We start from the raw sequence: 20,266 nt of genomic DNA, 5'->3' as shown, positions 1-20,266 counted from the left end.
CACCTGAATCATAGAAAGGAAGAGGATGAACCACACGCCTGTCAGCCAAGAAGGAGGAATGACATGCAAAGCAACCCCAAACAGGAAACAAAACAGTTAGGTTAGTAGCACGGAGGACAGAGCAAGCAAAATTAAAAAAAAAGAAAAAAAGAAAAAAGGTGCACTGTAAGAGCTGCAAACATTATATCTCAAAAAAAGCTTGCCCTCTAACAACTTTTCAACAGAACTTGCTGGTTACTCGATTTGTAGTGTGGCACATAATTCCAGTTTGGGGAATGGGAGGTTGGCTTTGTTGTTGTGGACAGCATTCTAATGCCTTAACAAACTGATGTCTGGAAGGCAAAGTTTTATTATTCTAAGAAGATAACTCCCACAAAAATAAATGCATAGAAATGTGTGGGGAGCATGCCATGCTTAGATTCTGCCAGCTTCAGGAGGGTGCAGGTGACAGCCCACAGTGACCCAGTTTGTAAGCTCACCACAGCTCTTCCCTTGTTTAACCCATGGTGGGCTATGGTGCATGCTAGGCAGTTTTGAATCTTCCAGTCAGGGCTTGTTGTGTCATCCAAACCTGAGCTGTGGGGGTTGTGCATGCGCCACAGCTCATCGTGGCTTAAATAAACTATGGTGGCTTGTTTGATCATGTGAACCAGCCCACTGAATCTATCATGACCAGTCTGGCTTGGTAGCAAATTGTGGCATGGAAACAAAGGCCACAAATGTCTACTATGACCCCGGGCATCCTACACACTCAGAGAGGTGCATGGAGTGTCATCTGTTGGGCATAGGAGATGATGGGCCACAAGAATGGGAGTAAAGCTCTCTTGAGCCTTTCCATGCTAACTTGGCATCCTAGCAAGACCTGAAACTCACTGCATGCACATGTTATCTTTAATGGCACCCGGGGCTGAAAATGATTATTCCAGGCATCATCTTACCCCATATGCCCCCCATCTCCCATATACCTTTAAAACAGCAACCTAACTGGAATGCATGAGATAGATTGGAAGGGATTATTTTGAAACTTTCGTGCAACTCAGCATGTTAAGTATGAGAATGCTCAACATGCAAGGTTTAGTTCTAAACATGAAATTAGGCTTGAAGGGAGAGACATCAGGGGCCCAGGTCAGCTCCACTGCACAACTGCAATACCAGGCTGCTCAATGTTTCCTGATGGAAGATGCACAACTGCTGTGTTCTTTGTGGAGCTGCCCAACAGTGATATACAGACAGAAGCTCTGTGAATCTTCAACTGCACTTTGGCTTTACAAACAATTTTGGTTTAACCCACATTTCTAAAGCAAAGTGGGGATGCTTATTTGAAAAGTGCACACATCTGGAGAAATAGTATACACATGAGTCCCCCTGTCTTGCCCACCACTCAAAAAAGTACTGCACCCCCTGAAAAACAACTCCGAGAACATCACAATAATCAACAAAGACTAAGAAATTCTTCAAAGTCTCCTTAACTAGTGGAAAGATCCCCACTGTCCCTCACCAGGCTTTGGAATAGTCCCTGAAATTGCTAGAAAACAAAATAAGTAAATGGAACATTGGGCCATAATTGTAGTTTATTGATAAATGTTCAAAGTCATACAATGGGTAATCCAAGGCATCTACTGGAAATTATCTTGATCACTTTTCAAGATCTCCCATTCCCGTTCTTCTCCACTTTGAGTACTGATTTGTTTAGGATGCAAAAAAATTGCTACAGTTCAATTCATGTTTTGCCTTATGTGACACCTGTCTTCTAAGCATACAGAACCCTTATCAACTTTAATTACTTAAATCTCACAGGACTATCATAGGAGTGAAAGTAGTATGGTTTTCTCCCCTTAACAGATGGCCTAAATAAATGAACTAGATTTTCAAGGTCATGTAGCAAGCCCATGATATCACATGAAGAGACCCTGGGAATCCTGTATTTCTCCCTGCCTTTTTCTGCCAGCCATACAGATAGCTTTTGAACTTGTTTTTCATTTGCTTGAACAGAAGAGCTATTTTACTCCAATCTCTCTCTTAAAACATTCCCAAATAACAGGTGTTGCATTGAAAGTTAACTGGCCAGTTTTGGGAGTGTGGGTAGTGGAGTACAGAGATGGACAGCCACAAACCTTAGTTCCAAATAACAACAGCGTGACATTTTCAGTATCTATGTTGCTACTGACCTCCCCTCCTCCTCCTCCCTCCCAATCCCCTTTCCTTTTGTGTCATGTCTTTTAGATTGTAAGCCTGTGGGCAGGGACTGTCAAGAAATACCTTTGTAAGCCGCCATGAGAGCCTTTTTTGGCTGAATGGCGGCATAAAAATCCTTAAATAAATAAATAAATAAATACTGACACAGTCCATCAGGATGTTCTCCTGTGAGTCTCCTGGAAATGAAAAGGTGCTGCACAAGAGCACAACCATATTCTTGCACAGCTCCCATTCATTTCTGTGGGGCTTGTGCATGAGAACATCCCACTGGATTGTGCCCAGAGCCTTCCTAAAATCCATGTCCATATTTAAGTAGTAAATATGTCATGCTGTCTGTGCTGAAAATAAGAAATAGGTGCATACCAATGTCATGCACATGGTAAAAGAGGTAGTAGTAGTAGTGATGGCCCTTAGTGCTGTGATGGGATCGCTCGGTTTGACTCAATGATTCCCCGGCCGGAGAAGGAGGGGTTCTGACTCAACCAGCCCAGACACAAGGCCCTTCACTGCCGCTTGTCAACCCTTTGTAGTCTAGGTTCTCAAGGAAACAGCACCACACTCCAGAGATAGGGACCAAACACTTTTATTCTTCACATTACACACTTCCATAAGGGTCCACACTCTGTACAGCACCATGTACATTGATGGCGCTATATAAATAAATAAATAAATAAACAATAATAATAATTAAGGTAAACACGTAAGAAGTTTTGGGGAAAAACACGGACAAAGGAATGACACACTTAGGACAGCAGGGACTAATACCTCCCCCTCCCCCTCCCCCTTTACACGCTCAAGCCAATTGAATGCACACTCTTTCCCCACTTTACCACCCACCAGCCATAACTCTGGCAAGGTCCCTCGCCCACTTGTACCCAAACCTAGACTAAAACATAACAAACATTTAACTCTGCGACTCAACCTCTTGTTGCTCACTCCGACTCAGCTTTACGCCACTCGAATTAAGACTCCTTCCCTCAGCAGTCGCGTGGAGCCTCCGCCATCCAGCCGGCCTGGCCTGGATGCTCTGACTCACCACACACACGCTGGACTCCTGACACCCACAGGAAAAAGACCGGACCCTTGGGTGCCTAGGCTTTTTATCCCTTTCTGGGACCCCCTTGACACCAGACCCACCTTGACCAATAGAAACCTCACAGCAACCCACACCTTTCCCGAAGGGAGGGGAGAATGCTTCCAGACATTGCACAGCTGCAACATGTTACTCTCCCCCCAGTACCAGCCCGGGGAGGCGTTATCAGATGCCAGGCACTTCTCGCCCAGCATGGCCTTGGCATTTCACTTGCTGCTCCCTTTGCAGACACAAAGAAACCCCTCTCCCTGGGATGAGGCAAAAGATGTTCTCTTAAAGGAACCATGGGCTCAGCCCATGACAAGTGGTGCTGCTGTGGTGCTGCTTCAGCATCAATGCAAAATCTTGGGGGTGGAGTGGGGGAAGAGATTACAAGGAGTGCTGGATCATGGCTAAGCAAGTCCAAGGGCCAATGCAATGGTGTGCAGGAATGAGGGAGATCCAAACTAAGACCAACCCCCATAACATCAAAGGCAGCTCATTTTGCACAGTACTTAGGAAAGAAGGTAATCTCGTCAGCTTACTTGGGTACTGACTTATTCCCAGCTTTTCCTGGGGCTGCCCATGATCTGAAATGCAATGATTTTTATTTGCGTATACTGTATTTCTTGTCCCAATAGTAGGGAAATGATAATAAACCAAATTATTGTCAGTTTTTGTCTTTTAATGGTAACCCAAAAATCTGCTTCCTGAGTGGGCCACCTCACTCTCCGTAATGGAAGAGTCAGCTCTGAACACAGCTTGTGTTCAGGGCTCACCATTCCAAGCGGTATTATATGGGTAACATGTCTAAAATCTCCAGGTGTTCTGCCACTGTGACGCATCACTATGCATTCTTCCATGCAGCCCCAGGCTGCGTTTCTGTGCCCTCTTGCTTCAGAGTAGATCTGCGTAAGACTGCACTGTCTAGCCCGTCTGCCTAACAAAGGCTGAGATCTCGTAGACTTTGGAGGTGTATCACTTTGGCTTCCTGTCCTCCTTCCTTACAGTTCCTGCTCCAGGATGCCAGTTGATGAAGCTGTACATCAACTTACCCTTTCTCTTTTATTACCCCACCCCTACCAACAATTCCATATTGGAGGAAGGATCTCACATTGGCCATCAAATTAAGTTGGAGAAGGCTATCAATGGCTACTAGTCCTGATAGCTATGTGCTGCTTCCAGTAGCAGAGGCAGTAAGCTTAGGTACATCAGTTGCTGGGGAACACGGGTGGGAGGGTGCTGTTGCACTCGTGTACTGTTTGTGGGTTCCTGGTCGACAGCTTGTTGGCCATTGTGTGAACAGAGTACTGGGCTAGGTGGACTCTTGGTCTGATCCAGCATAGCTTTTCTTATGTTCTTATATAAGTTAACAACATTTGGGACAATGACTCTACTTTCCATTCTGGTTTGATACATTCTAGTTCCAGAATGTAGGGGTTATAGTTCATTTAGCTGAGCCTTGAAAACAGAAACATTCCTCAGCTATTTTCCATTTCTTTTTCAGCTGATTTTGACATTACTTTACCAATACTTACACCTTTAAAAACGTGTAGGAAAAAATCCCTTTGGCATGCTGGAACTGTCAGACCAAGCCAAGTTCACTCACTAGTTTGAAAGATGTTGTATCTGAACATTCTCCCTACTCCTCTATCTGTAACCAAAAGGATGGGAAAGTAACAATTCATTTGTCCCTGAACGATTGTTTTGATAGCCATAAACATAAATATCTTCAATAAAGTTTATGTTAAAAGATGGACGGTAAACCTATTAGTGGCTACCAGTCATTATAGCCAAAAGCCCACATCACATTCAGTGACAGTATGCCTCTGACCCTGGGATATATAGCTTGTGATCTTTTATGTGCTACCCATCATGGGACCAGCACTTTATTTAAGGCAGATCTCAATAAAGCACAAAAATGTTCTGAGCATTTGTGGAGTGCTTTTCTCTCACCAATGAGTAACCATAGCCCACCCCAATAAACCTGGGGTCATGGACAGAGTTTGCAGATAAGAGGTTTGATTTCCACATCTATTTTTAGCTATTAATCACAGCTCCTTATAGTTTCAAATAAATGAACCAAAGGTCTAAGACTGCAAGGCATTCTTTGTGTTCACTGGCAACAATGTATAATGTCAGGAATATTATTTCCAACTATGAGTAATATATAAAACAACCTGAGGAGCAAAAGAATTCTGTAAAGTTTGTTATTTAATTCTATCCATGTTTTAGAATATGGACTTATAACAAAGAGGGATAAAACGGAAAGGAAACATTTTGATGATATTCTTTTTACCAGTATGGGAACATATCTACTCTGCATTTGCTATGCTTCCCCCCCTTTATTATTTTTTTACTATAACACCACCCCCTGCCACTACCTATAAATTGGAATCTAAGCTAAATTCCTAAAAGAAAAAATTGTGGTAGTTAAAAAACCCACCACCACTAAAACTGTTTTGTGTGGAGAAAAGACATCCTCCTTTCATGAAATTAATACAGACCCAGTTAAATATAGAGCAAGTTAAATAAGGAGACCTAGTTCAGCCTATCTTCTGTTTAAATTACTGATAAATTAACAGTTTAGTTGTTTTCAGGTCTGTTAGGAAGATGCTATCTTAAGTGCACCTGGATTAGGCGAAAGCAGCAGTTTGCCAAGAGTGATTGATTTACACCGCAGGGGAGAAGAAGAAGTTCAGAGCAGATACAGAGCAGCAGCAGGAGAGTCTGAGATGGTGTCAGAGCTGGAGAGACAAGGAGGCGGTTTTTGGAAGTGAGGGAGGGATAACCTAAAATGTGCAGTCAGAAGAACAAGAGAACGATGTGTTAAAACGATGGAAAGGAACGGGCCCTGGCCAGATCAACAGGGTTTGACTTACAGAAGGCCAGGCAGGAAAGCAGATGGGGCACAAGGAGAGCCATTGGCCAGGAGGCTGATAGTCTCAATTCACTCCATTAACCATCATGACTCACAACAAGGCTCAGGGTGTCACACAACTTCCAAGATAATTAGCATCAGCTTTTCAGTATCACCCAAGAACAAGAAATCACCATACACCTGCCTGGCTCAGCAATTGTAATGGTTCTGGAGGTACTAATTATTAACAATATTAGTGAGGTACTAATTTCAAATTAGCGAGGTACCAATATCAACGAAGGGCATGATACACTGCACTGACATAGGCTGGTACTATAGAATGGTCATTTTTTATTAGCTACCTATAATAAAACAAAAATACTATCAACAACTGATAATTTTGTATGTTTTATTTCAGATTTTCACACGCATGTTTGCCACATGCTTCTGCCCGCACTTAATGGCCCCTTCCTTTCATTTCGGACATTACATAGCAAAAAACACAGGTTTGCCACTAAACGTACACTTCAACAGGGAAATGCAGGCATTCTGGCTCTCTGACAAGAGCACCACCAAGATGTTTGTAATCATATGCTTGTTGTATACACACTTTACATGCTTAGGTGTACATCGGCCATAAATGTTTCAACCATTCTTGGGCTACCATGAGGTTAGGATAAAGAAAATTACTTATCTTGTCTACCAAGTAGATATTCTAAACAACCGTTCCTTCTTCTACAACATGGAATTTTTGTGATCATCCCATGGTGAAACCCACATGAAATGTGGCTTGCTGAAAGATTAGCATGCATTTGGCTCCTTGCCAAGCCCAGTTTTTATGGCTGCTGTTTATAGGGCAGGGAGCAGAACTAATAACGATGTCATTTCCCTTATATTACGCCAACACCGCCAAGCCACATCTTCCAAAACACAGACGTTGAAGAACAAAGTAACTGGTAAAGCAAAGCACACCATATCCATTTTCAAAAGCGATGAGGAAAAAAATGTTATTTCTGGTGCGTTATCGGTCTCATGTTATTTGTAAGATATAGCTCCTGAGACTTCTCCATTTTTGCCTTAATGTGGCAAGCTGGGTTAAGTGACAGAAACAATGGATCTTATGTCAACTTGGTCTGCAAGCTCTGTAGGTCCAGCTGCCATGACAACCTACCTTAGGCAAGCTGAGCTGCGACTCCCTCACTCTAAGAGGCCAGATGGACTACCTGTGAATAATTATCTTGCCCTATGGTTACTGCAGAGCAAGGGTTATCAAACAAACAGCAGGCCAAAGAGATGGGGATGGGTTGAACCAACCACCACTGCAGTGAGACCTGGTGTTACCAGCAGTTCTAAGCTTCTCTCCACAGCACAGAAGGCAGTGCCAGCTTTCCAGAGAATGGAGATCATCCTGGTTAAGGGTTCTGAGGGGAGTGCCACTGCTGGTCATTGAGAGGAACTTCTCCTCTGTCTAAATGAAGACCAAAGGAGGCCTCAACCTGCACTGGCACTCAACTCTCCCTTAATATCTAGGTCTCCCTTCTCAATGCCAAGGCGATTTGGCGGCTTACTGAGCTCCCTTTATCCATGAGTTTGGCCTCGTGGCCACACTGTCCTAAGCTGTGGACTAGAATAAAGACTGGAATGATTCAGAACGAAAGCTCACCATGGACAGAGACTCCTCTGGGAAGGGTACTTAAATTCAATGCTTAATTATTTCAGAATTTAAATCATTCAGAGCAGGGGCTTATCATATGTCCCAACAATATGCAGGTTCTCTTGGATTCCCATGTTGTTCAGCACTTTTGGGCAGCTTTACATCAATGCCTTTTACTCAGCTGCACCACATATTGGGGAACCTGAAAAAAGAATATCAGTACCACAGCCCAGTGTATTCAACATTCCCCCTCTTTAAATACACCAGCCTTCAACTTGACCCTTTTCCAAAAATAGCATCCCAAGTTTTCCATGGCCCAGGAAGTTACTATGAGTAATTTGCCATGAACAATGAATTGTCTACCATGCTGCAAACACAAAGCAGTGAACTTTACCACTTGGGTATCAAAGCAAGGATTAGATAAATTCTTTATTTAGTTGATTTATTTCTAAAATATCTACCCAGCCTTTCTAAACAGTACTCAAGGCAGCTCCAATTAATTTGTCCCTTGAACAAATAGCATGAGAATTACAAGACCACATATTAAAAAAGTAGAGGAACAAACCATGTTTGAATTTCCATAGAGTAAAAAGCCCTCTGGCAATTCTGACATCAAAGAAAAATGAAATTACACCAAACAGGACAAACTTATAAAGGAGCCATAGATAATGAAGTGAGCAGGCAATAATCAAGGGATAAAGTCCACATAATACAGACTCAAACAGAATGTCTCTGGCCCCATTGAAATCTCTGTGTGTGAATGCATCCCTGCCATTCATTTCAATGTGGCTTGCATAGGAGATACTCCTGATGAACTGGGGTCCCTGAATGTGCTCGGTTATTTATCAGGGACACTCAGTTGAGACATACAAAATGTGCATGGACGACCTTTCTCCTGAGAGAACCAGCAACTCAGGCAAAACACTACCCATGCAAAAATACCTAACACAATACTTTGAATTACACAGCAAGACTACATTGCCTTTAGAAACACAAAAACAGACAGGAACAAAATATCCGAAATGAATACATTGCCCAAAAAGTGAACAAACGAAAAAGGAAACCAAATTAAAAACAAACAAGAAACATACATTGATACTAAAAGAAAACAAAACCCCACGGAAAAAAAAGAACAATAACAACCCAAAAGAAAAAAAAACTAACCAGCTGAATTGGGAGTTGAGGGTGAGTTAGCTTGGCTTCCATGGGCTGACACATTTGTAGCAGTGACAGCCGTTTTGGCAGCATAAATATTGGCTTCCTCTTGAAATTTACCTATGTTCTTCTTGTACCGGATTCGCTTATTTCCAAACCAGTTTGATACCTAGAGCAAGTTTGGAAGAAAAAAAGAAGTCAAAAAAGCTGTTAATAAGAAGTCAACGATATGGCCAGAGTGGGAAGCCGAGGGGAAGGGAGCAGAGAATGGGAATGCACTTAGAGCATGCTGATTAATAGTTTAAAATAAATCCCTCTCTGAACTTACAAGACAGGCCCATAACACTATCAAATTTTATGCTTAATATATCACATATATATTTAAATTATAGTACTGTGGATTCTTGTTTATATTTTCTGGTGCTTGAGACTTTAGACCACATACTAAAACTGTATTTTCAAACATTTCCTTCCAGTCATAAGACTAGAAACTTCCTTTTTTCGATTTTCCTGATTTTCCTGAACCACAAGAGCCACAGAATTGCAAAGGACAAGAGAGCCATCAAGTCCAGCCTCTTGTCCTAAGGCATCGTTTCTTCCACAAATCGGCCCCACCCCAAAGAGACAATCCTAACTGTGCTATAAACAGTGGGGAAGAGTAAACAAATTAAATTGTTTTAACCTTCTGACATTCACATGGGACTTGCAGTTTATATAATTAAAAAACAACCATTTGCAGATATACCAATGGAACTATCCATACAATTCTTGAATGTTTGCAGACAAAATGTTTGCACATAAAAGACAGACTGGACTTTAGTCTAGTAAAAGCCCCAGGCAGACATTTGTTCAGAGTACAGGTGAATCTGTTAAACGATAGGGATGGAATTGTGCCTGCCCCCACCCCAATCTCCATGCATTAAAGATCCTGTCTGCCCAAGGGTCTATGTGTGTATACTGCAACATTCATAGGTGGTACATGCAGTAAAAATCAGTAGTGTAATAGAGCCAGACGACAATGGCACTTTTTTATTATTATTAGCAGGGATGCTAATGTCATCTGCCCCTCCCCTTCAGAATTCCTTGTTCCTTCTGAGATTAGCTGCAATCCTCACAATAGAGAGATCTTCAAGGCAACAATACACTGTTTCCTTTTGTGATGCAAAGTATTTTGTGGTGGCTTTCTCTTGAATGGGCACATGGCCCAATAGCTTTACAAAAAAGCTGCTCCTGGTAGAGATAGATGTGCCTGAACTCTGTTGTTGATATGGATCAACACAGCTGCCTGAATTTTCGGATTCTCCTGGGGGGGGGGGGGGGACAGGACATGGCTAGGAGGGCTGCCATGATGAGACCCTGCACTGCAAAAGGTACATAATCAGAGCTTCCTTCTGTTGGTGTGCATGCACATAGATGTGCAGATGGGATCTTGAAAGCATGGGAAATGGGGACAGAACCTGTATGCGTTCATCTGTACACTGAACAAATGTCTGTATATGTATTCTGTTGACTTTTTAAAAGGATCAGACAAATTTGTGGAAGACAGTTCTAACTATGGCTGCTAGATAAGAATGTAACTCCGTATTCAGTGGCATTATATCTCTGGATACTAGATGTTGGAGACAAACAACAGGGGAAGGCTATGCCCTGGCTCATGAGCACCTAGAGACATGTGGCTTGCTGTTAACGGAGACAGAATACTTCACAAAGATGACCAACTTTTGTTTTACACCTTGAACTGACTGTTTACACCACATAGATAAGAACTTTCCTTGTTGTCCATCATGGTGTTTTCATTTTTGACAGTATATTTCTGAAACTTCATAGTAGCATAAATTTGGTGATGCAGCAATTAGAACACATAATTGAGAAGACTCACTTTGATTGGCGCAAGTTGCAACTACTTTCACACCTACGATCAACAGATTCATGTGAGGTGAGGGCTACTTGATATGGCAGATATCTATATGCTATAGATTGTGCAACATGGCACTTTCTGAAAGATGGAAATTAGACATTATTAATAAAGGGTGACCATATGACAGGGAAAACCCAGATTTGTCAGGATTTTTGGTAACAAATCCAGGAAGGGGGGAATAATGAAATTTGAAGAAAACCCCAGAATTTCCCCATCCTTCCCAGCCAAAGGGCAGAGCTACTTTATTGGGAATTAACAAAAAAGTTTATGTCTCCATCATTTTTAAAGCTAAAGAGATGAAACATGGCACTATGATAGCTTTTATGTAGATTTTTAGCCATACCAAATTTGAAGCACATCCATTTATCTGTTGGTTTTTAGGAATGTTTTAAAATTTGAGGTTTTTAAATTATTTTTTTTTTAAAAAAACTACCCCATCATTTTTAAAGATAAAGAAATTAAACTTGGCACCATGATTGCTCTTAAAGAGGACTTTAGCCATGCCAAGTCCTGAAGATCCATTGGTCTTTAGGATTTTTTTAAAAAAGTTCAAGGCTTTAAAATTATTGTTTTTAAAAACCACTGGAGCCATATCCTTCAAACTCAGGTTGTCAAACCTCCTCTTGCACCTTGAGCAGTTTCAGCCCTTGGCATCAAGGGGATCTCCAGTTTTTAGCTAAGAAGTGCTGGGTGAACAGGGCACCTTTCCTGTTGCAGATTTGGTGGGCAATGGGGCACCTGGAGCTCAGCAGAGGTAAAGCACCCACAGATCAAAATGTGGGAAAGGAGAGGTCAGTCAAAGCATCCCACAGAGCAAAACAGAAAGGGCCAGAGGCATTTTCCTCAGAGTTCTACATAATGGGTGATGAAGGGTCATCCTTAGAGAAAAACTCTGACCAACAGTGAGGTGCCAATTGATGGAGAGGCTCTCATCTTTGTGGATGTCCTGTTACTGTGGATGTTAGAATCTGGCATGTCATTGCTTTGCTTCGCTACCCCTTCCCTTCCACTTCAGTGTGTACACTTTTAAGCTAAGCTCTGTCTGACTGCTGGCATGCAATGCAGAACATTTGAAGTGTGTGTCAGAGTGCAGTTTTGGCTGGCTGGCATATCTCTCAGAGACAGAGTTAGACTGAAGACACAACTCAGAGATGGCTGCAGCTGAGCCCTGAGAGGCTGGCGTGCTATGCAGAGCCTTTTTAAGAGCATCTCAGAGTCCAGTGTTGGTGCAGGCAGAGGTGGCTGGCGGTGGAGTTTTTTTTTTTTTTAAAGAGTCACTGGATGCGACCAAGCTATAAGCTGTCACTCTACCCCCGGCCAAAGGGTACAAGTGCACAGCTTGGCTGGACTGTTGGGAGACTTTGGCAGAGAGAGGGATGGGGGATTGTTTGAGGCTGGAGATGTTGACTGGCTGGCATAAGACAGAGAAAGGCTGAATGCAACTCAGATGTACCTGTAGCTTGTCCCTGAGAGGATGGCTTGCCACCCAGAGTGTTTTAAGAGTGCATCAGAGTCGAGCGGTTGTGCAGGAGGAGACGAGGTGGAGGCGGCTGGTGGCAATGAGCTGCAATAAGCAATATCCCCACCCACAAGTGTGCAGTCCAGCTGGACCGTTGGGAGACTTTGGAAGAGAGAGAGAGAGAGAGGGAGACTGTTTGAGGCTGGAGGCTTTGGTTTGGCTGCAATGACTTAGACAGAGAGAGAGAACAGAGGCTGCACAGACAACCCAGAGACACCTGTTGTAACTTAGTCCCATGGTGCAGGGCATTAGAAAGAGGGTCTCAGAGTCGTGTGTTTGTGCAGGAAGTAGACAGGAGTTCAAAGTCTGGATGTGTGAAGTGGTGCCAACGCAAAAGCCTTGAGAAGCTAATGTATATAAGTGAGAAGTGTGAATGAGCCAAGTAGTGTCCACCACCCACAACACCCAAACTAATGTTAGAGTAGAGAAACTTGTGAGAATCGTACACAAGTTTTTAAAAAAACTGAAATAAAAAAATAAAAAAGCCAGCCAGCAGCAAATCCCATTAACAGCAGCAGCAGCAGCTTGCAACAAGTGAGGATACAGTCAGAAAATATATTTGAGGGAAGGTGAGAATGTATCACAGAATATAGCAAAAGCTTCAAAGTACAGCAAAAGCTACAAAAGTAGGAGTGAGTAAAGTTAATTTCAGATACATTGAATGTCTCACTTGTTCTTTATTTCAGTGATTTTAACATTAAGACATTATGTAGAACAGATTTGTCTTAAATGTGTGCTGAAAAATCAGACATTTGACCAAGGCTATGTTCGGGTGGGAACACCCCCTTGGTGCTGAATACGCCTCCTGGGCCGGACATGTTGGGGGCTGACCATGCTGTCCTCCTTTTTGGTTTCCAAAATATGGTCACCCTACATTATATATCTTTTCACAACTGAAGCAGAAAAGACGTGTGTCCAGTTCTGGTAGGGCTGACCTCATGGAAGGGTTGAGAGGAAGCCAATCCCACAGCAGGTCCTAAATTGAGGAACATCCAGTAAGCAGGCAGTGGTTGCATGCAGTCCAAGATCACGTATTATGGACTGGAGAACAAAGGTGTCCACGGACTATTCCTTCAGTAATCTAAACGGATCCCATGCAGCAGACAACTTGTTCCAATAGGTTCCTAGGTTCAGTGGAGCCTTTACGTCTTCCCTGGACTTGATTACCTTTCCCAAACTCCACCCACTTCATGAAGAATAAAGTGCCTTAAACAGCGGTTGATAGCTACATAAGAAGAAGAAAGCGAAGCAAGGGTGGAGATTACATTTGCAAGGGAGTTTTCTCAGCATCATAAGTCAGGACCTCTTGCTGGAAAATATTTTATCAGTGATCCAGTATTGTTAAAGATTTTAAGAAAAGAGTAATCACCAGTAGCAAAAAGCAAACAAACAAACGAACAGACACCTCACTATAAAGTGATATCTAGGAAAGGATGCTATTACCAAGCACAAAATCTATACTCGAATGATGGTTTCTTTAAAAATAATCAAACTGAAATTGAAATGATTTTGGGATATCTGCTTTTAAAAAGTTCATCAATAAAAACAGATTGTCTTTTGCAACACACAAGAGAAAAATAAATGTTCATACTTTAAGGGCACATATGCAAAGACTCAAGATGAAAAATCAAAGGAATGCTCACAACATTGTGCAGAGAGTGAACAACTGCTCTCTCCAAGTTTTTTTGTGGTTATCAAGAGTCATTCAGAGATGGAACTTGATGAAATTGTTGGGAATCACAAGTTCATTATGACCCCATCTTCTACTTTCAATGCTGACAACTCCTTATCATGCTTAATGGAAAGTTTACTACCGTTTCCCTGGTTATAAATATTTCTCAACAACTGGCAGTGTCACAATTATCAATACAAATAAAGTAGAATTTATATACAGATTTACTTTGTGAAAGCAAATGAAACCTTGTGCTGGTTGATGCCATGCTTGTAGTTCAAATGGTGAGAAAACTCTTGAAAATGAAGCAAATAGCTTTTCTTCAAAATTTCTGAGTATGGTTGATCAATTATGCAGAAACTGTAATGTAGTGCCAGTAGTTTTTGATCAGTCAAGGAGGTGTCCCTTCCCATTAAACTAACACGATGAAGTCAGGGTATTATCCTGAATTATCCTGAATAGATAAATTCAGTAAAAGACTTTGTGGGCAATGTGAAATCCAAAGTATTTCAGTAAGGAAGTCCACCTTCCATTTCTGTAACAGTTAACAGCTGATATTGGTTGTTTACTACACTGTCATGTCAATGGCCTCTCCTTGAAGAAATTATCAGTATGAGTGAGATGGTAAGGTGGCATTCAAATGCTAAAAAGAGGACATCAGTTTATCTTTTTCAGTACAGTCAGGATCCTGACATAAAACTCTTTTAATACTGATGTGTTTGCTCTGTACATTTAGCATCCTGCACTGAAAGCAAGGATTGGAGAAGTTTCCATTCATGAACGGTGTCTGAAGCTGGGATCAGTGATGCCTTTCATTGGGTGGTATGGATTTAAGAACACCAATAATATTGGATCTTTTGCAATGAAAGGGATGTTTAAACCTTTCATGGAATCCACTGATGAAATGCTTCATGCATTCAGACTATTTGGAGAGTAACACACTCTCTCTACACACACACACACACACACACACACATATACATACACACACCTTCTGTGAAAAATAACAACAGGTAGTGCTACTGCATCAGTTGGATGGTTTCCTCTAGATTTAGAAAGGAAGATTGTCAACTGCCATCAACCATGTGAGCTTATTACATGGCACTCATTTGGAAAAGTTCAGTGACATCAATGTCATTTATTTCACCAGCAACTCACAGTACAGTTGGCAGATTTTGTACTGATTCCAATGTACTTCATGAATTTTCTGGCTCAAAATTCCTATTAGAATTGTGAAAGTAAAACTGAAAAACTGATTGCAGCACACAACCACACAGCCATAAACATATGGATTTGCACTGCACTGACTTGCGTGGACATGGAGACAGTTGTTGTAATAGCAGTTTCAAAATCCTGTTTCATCTTGGTTCACATTCAGAATAATATTTGGAAATGTTAGATTCTTGGGATTCATTCAAAATAAGTATGGGGAACAACTTTACATTGAGATTATGAGCTGTTCTTTTGCGCTTTTGGATTGAAATCTGCCGTTTAAATAAAGTACACACTAAAAAGAAGAATTAAAATGTGCCACTTTCTGATGTGTCCACTTGAATAGGATAATTACATGAATTTGCATGGAGTAGTGGGATATACATGAACTATCTGTTTTTTAATTGGACAACTCAAGTTTGATTTCATACTGTGTCCTGAAGGCAGTAAGAGTGAAAAGCTAAAGTTGGCCAAATTTATGAAATCATTGACAACTACTGCCCTCTAATGTGAATAGCTTATCTTTGTGCCATTCAGTACTTCAACATCTAACAGTACCTGTATAACTGTCAACTTTGTGGCTTACCTAGCACTGAACAACAATAGCGAAACTCAACTATTGAACCTGTAAACCTCAAATCACATTAGAGAGTTGGGCAAGTACAAGCACACAGTGTAAAATCTGGCAATATGCACGGAAGATAAAGGATACAATTTGTCAGCTCAAGCAATTAGCAAACCCAAGATTGCCATCATCTGAGAATATAAGATTAGCACAAAAAGAGATTCAGATTAAAAAACCAAAAAAAAAAAAAAAAAAAAAACCAAGCCCACCCATAATTCCATTGTAAGATCAGAGCTCCTGTGGCAGCTTCTACTTTGTCAAAGCCTAAAGAAAGCAACAGATCCCCTAGCTCTCGAATCTAGCACCAAATAAGAATGTGTATGATGGGGTAGGGGACAAAATTATTCCCATTTTATTAAATTACTGTTAGTAGAACATCTTACATGCAACATTCCCAAAGTTTGGGATAGGAAATCCTCACAAAGACATTCAGAACTAGAGATTTTAAAAGAAAGTATTACTACACATTGATTAATAAATAACTTCAAAGAGAATATAAAAAACAGTGAGGCATAAATGCTACTCAACATAGTTTAGTACCTGGTATATTATTATGGCAAACATAAATGAATCAAAATGTTTATTTTATTTATTTATTTATTTATTTATTTATTGCGTTTATATGTTAGAAGCAGAATGCTATACAATCGTCTTGGGATGGGCAAAAGGTAGATCGTGATCGACTAGAAGATCTCTGAGTGATTTCCAATAGATTTGCAAGGGTTTCTGATTCCCACTGTCTAACATCAACAACAACTAAAATGTTTTCCGTCTCCCCCAAGTTAGGTTGCTGAAAAAGACAGCTGGGGGTGGGGGGAACCAGGAGTGGGCTTTTGTGTGAAAAGACAAAAACTGATCATAAATTCCTGGGCTCAGCGTGTGCTCAGGGCTCCATGACATGTTGACATTCTCTAGCAAGTAAATAAAATGTAGTCAATGTCATGAATTTTTGGCAGGGAGTTCTTCCCATTCCTTTGAAAAGGGTTAGCTCAGGAGAATCCTAACTCTTGACTTTAGGTAAGATAAATGAAACTACTATATGTGGAAACCAGTTTGGCTGAAAATTCACCCTACATATTGTAACTGGTAAGAGACTGGTGGAAAGAACAAGAGTAGTTTCAAAAATATGCTCTAACTGTATACTAGCTCAAAAGTTCTACACTCTAAAACAGCTCAATACTCTCAAAAATGATCAGTGTAAAGAATCAGAGTGTATTAGGGCTGTGTACTGCCTCGGATCTGAACCCCGAATCTGAAGTGTGGATCGGGGTGGTTCGGACCCTTCCAAACCGGATCCGAGGCGGTTTGGGAAAAGGCCAAGGCAGCCTGAAACCAAAGCCAATTGGCTCCAAAGCTTCGGGATGCTTCGAAGCCAGATCCCACCCACCCCCATCTCCTTACCTCCTTAGCCTCTGTCACCACTGCCATCTTTCTTTTGGCGGCTTCTGATGCCACTGCAGGAAACGAAAGGGAATAGGCCGCGCGATTTTAAGTTATCGCGTGGCCTACTCCCTTTCATTTCCAGTGGCACTGGAAGCCGCCAGGAGAAAGATGGCGACAGCGGCTTGCATCCGGCGGCTTCCACTTGAGGACACTGAAGCCAGGAAGTAGGCCATGGTGGCAGACCCAAGTAAGCCCCCCTTCCCCATTTACCTGGGTCCGCCGGCGGCAGCTTGCATCCGGCGACTTCCACTCGAGGATGCTGAAGCCAGGAAGTAGGCCGCTGTGTCCTCAGAGTGGAAGCTGCTGCACGCAAGTAATTCCCTTCCCCCCTTCTGGGTCTGCTGCTGGCGGCTTGCGTCCAGCAGCTTCCACTCCAACGATGCTGAAGCCTGGAAGTAGGCCGCGGCCTACTTCCGGGCTTCAGCGTCGTTGGAGTGGAAGCCGCCGGATGCAAGCCAGGGGTGGATGCAGTTAAGTGGGGAAGGGGGCTTACCTGGTGCCTCTGGCGTCCGTGGCAGTGGATGGCAGAGGCACCAGGTAAGTGGGAAGTTTTCTGGGTGCTAGCTGCACAGTCTGGCTGCACAGCCGGCACCCAGAAAACTCCAAGTTGCCTCAGAGGGTCCGAATTTCTCCTCGGCTTCGGCACCGAGGCGGATCAGGAACCCCCAAGGCAGCCCCGAGGCGGATCAGGGTTGCTTCAGGGGCTCTGGACTGGCCTCCGAGGCAGATTGGAGTGGGGGGTGTCCCTGCACAGCCCTAGAGTGTATACTTATCAAATGGTAAATGACACAAAGAGGGAAGGGTTGGTGACATTTTGGAAGAGAAGGTTAGAATTTAAATATGTGCACTGAAGAAAGGGCTTTAAATAAGATGACCCTCAAACCTGGACCCCTGCACTACCCTAAGTAAGACCCAGATGAGGAAGAAATACAGGCTACTGCACTCAGGGGGGAACATCAGCATTTCCTCCATGCCTGAGGACCTGGGCCCTTTGCCTTCCTTGGACTCCAATGTGCCTTGTAGAAGCCAGCAAGTTCCCTTTAAAAATCACAGCCAGCACTTCCTTTAGGGAGGCAGAACAGGTCTTGACAGCCTTGATAAGACTTCAGCTCTTTGTGAGGGCAAAAGCCCTCCATTACCTAGAACAATGGGGGCGAGCTACAGCCAGCAGAGCTTACTGGGAGTTTTCTCTGCTCCTGATAAGCCTGAACCTGGATGTGTCTTGCCAAATCAAGCTACGTTCTCCTAAATCTGACTTTACTTGATGTGAACCTGCTTGCTTTACCTAACATAACCTTACTGGAAGAGACTTTACCTAAGTAAATTGCTACTACTTCCCCTGCGAGCTTCAGGCCCCAGTGGAAGAGGATAACAAAGCAGTATGATGACATTCAATGATGACTAGGGTGAATGTGACTTCCTTATTGGCTTCAATCTCCAGGAAGATTCTGTTACCTCCAGCAAAGTTACACTGGAAAGCAGTTGTCAAACATTGCTTCCTTCTTAATTTCAGTGTGTCACTTAGATCATGCAATGTGTATTAACTGAATACCAAAAAGCCTGAAAAAAGGACTTGTATTGGCCATGGCACTATAAAAATGTACACTGACTGGCCAATAGTATTTGGGAGGTGTAAGTACACTGGGAAAAGATCAAATTCCTACAGGGTTCAGTTCTGAGAGTCTTGATCTTTCCAGTCACACAATGAATGTTTAGTAATGTATGTAAAGTTATCATGTTCTTTATTAAGCAAATCTGCTTAGCTTGAGTCTGTTTTGGCACCTTTCATATCAAGAAAGACTTCGTTAAGGGTTTGGGAAGGTTGGGAGCAGTGGTTTTCAAACTTTGTGTTTTCAGGGAGCCTTTCCACATGGCCATGTCTACCTTGGAATCCTTGTGCATTATGGACAAACCTTGGGCACATTCTACGATGAACTCTCAGATCGCATGCAGCCCTGGCCTATTGGACATGCTGCCCTGGCCTAGGATTCTATGATCCTAGGATGAACCCTCAGGTCACATGCAGCTGTGGCCTATTGGACCGTATTTTTGTCCTGCACTATCCCAGCATACACTCAACAGTCCCCTGTGCCTGTGCACTGCAAGGAAAGATGGTTGGTGGTTGCAAGTGGTCTTTCAGGGAAGTTTGTCTGCCTTTACTGAGATTCAGGAACTCTAGCTAAACTTCGAAGGATAGCCCAGAACACAATTTGAAAACATGGTCCTGATTCCAGCAACACATGCTCTGCTCTTGCTTTGGCCGTATATAATCCAGGGCATGAAAAGGATCCCCCTTGCTTTGTTGCTGTACATGCTCATTGTACACTCTTTACTGGTGGTTGGCAGAGTCACTTTCCAAATACAATTCCTTCTCTTGACAATTTCTGCATTTCTCATTTAGCAAACCACTTTTCCTTGCTCCTGTCCTCAGAATTCTATTATTTTTCTTAATGATTGAGCCCAACATTCCTCATGGTACTCCCTTTTCATGCAAACACTTTTTGTAGCCTGTTACTAACTCTTTTGTCCATCACCATGTACAGTAGATAGGTGCAAGGGTGAGGGGATGGACAGACTGATGGCACCAGTGCAGACCAAGCATCTGGGTTCCTTACCTGTGAGACTGTGATGCCACATTTCTTGGCTAGTTCCTCTTTGGCTTCCTCACTGGGGTAAGGGTTGCTGAGGTGGGAATAGAAATACTCATTGAGGATTTCTGTAGCCTGCTTGTTGAAATTTCTTCTCTTCCGCCTGGGCAAGAAGAAATGAAGGATAATCAGCATCAATGGCCCAGGAGCCATCTTTTAAAAAGGAGATCCCACAGTCACCAGGCACACAGCAGACTGAATACTGATGTGCATATCAATATTCAGTCAAACTGAATTGCACTCAAGACAAAAAAACACCTCGCTATCCTCTTTAGACTTTCCCAAATGGTCA

The 20,266-nt window shown here is 42.5% G+C and overlaps 1 protein-coding gene across 5 annotated transcripts in view; it reads right to left on the bottom strand.

Moving 5' to 3' along the window:
• PBX1 (PBX homeobox 1) overlaps window positions 1-20,266 on the bottom strand; it is a 295,026-nt gene that overhangs the window by 35,921 nt on the left and 238,839 nt on the right. For 4 of the 5 annotated variants that reach the window (XM_063133297.1, XM_063133308.1, XM_063133307.1 and 1 more), the window contains exons 5-6: window positions 19,942-20,077; window positions 8,947-9,106 (exon numbers count right to left, since the gene is read on the bottom strand). In XM_063133297.1, the coding sequence (XP_062989367.1) occupies window positions 8,947-9,106; window positions 19,942-20,077 (296 nt within the window). The remainder of the gene's footprint in view (window positions 1-8,946; window positions 9,107-19,941; window positions 20,078-20,266) is intronic. The other variant, XM_063133305.1, reaches the window with a different exon arrangement.

This window comes from Elgaria multicarinata, chromosome 1, assembly GCF_023053635.1.
Source record: "Elgaria multicarinata webbii isolate HBS135686 ecotype San Diego chromosome 1, rElgMul1.1.pri, whole genome shotgun sequence".
Lineage (NCBI taxonomy): Eukaryota > Metazoa > Chordata > Lepidosauria > Squamata > Anguidae > Elgaria > Elgaria multicarinata.
This window is presented reverse-complemented; position numbering and strand designations above follow the sequence as displayed.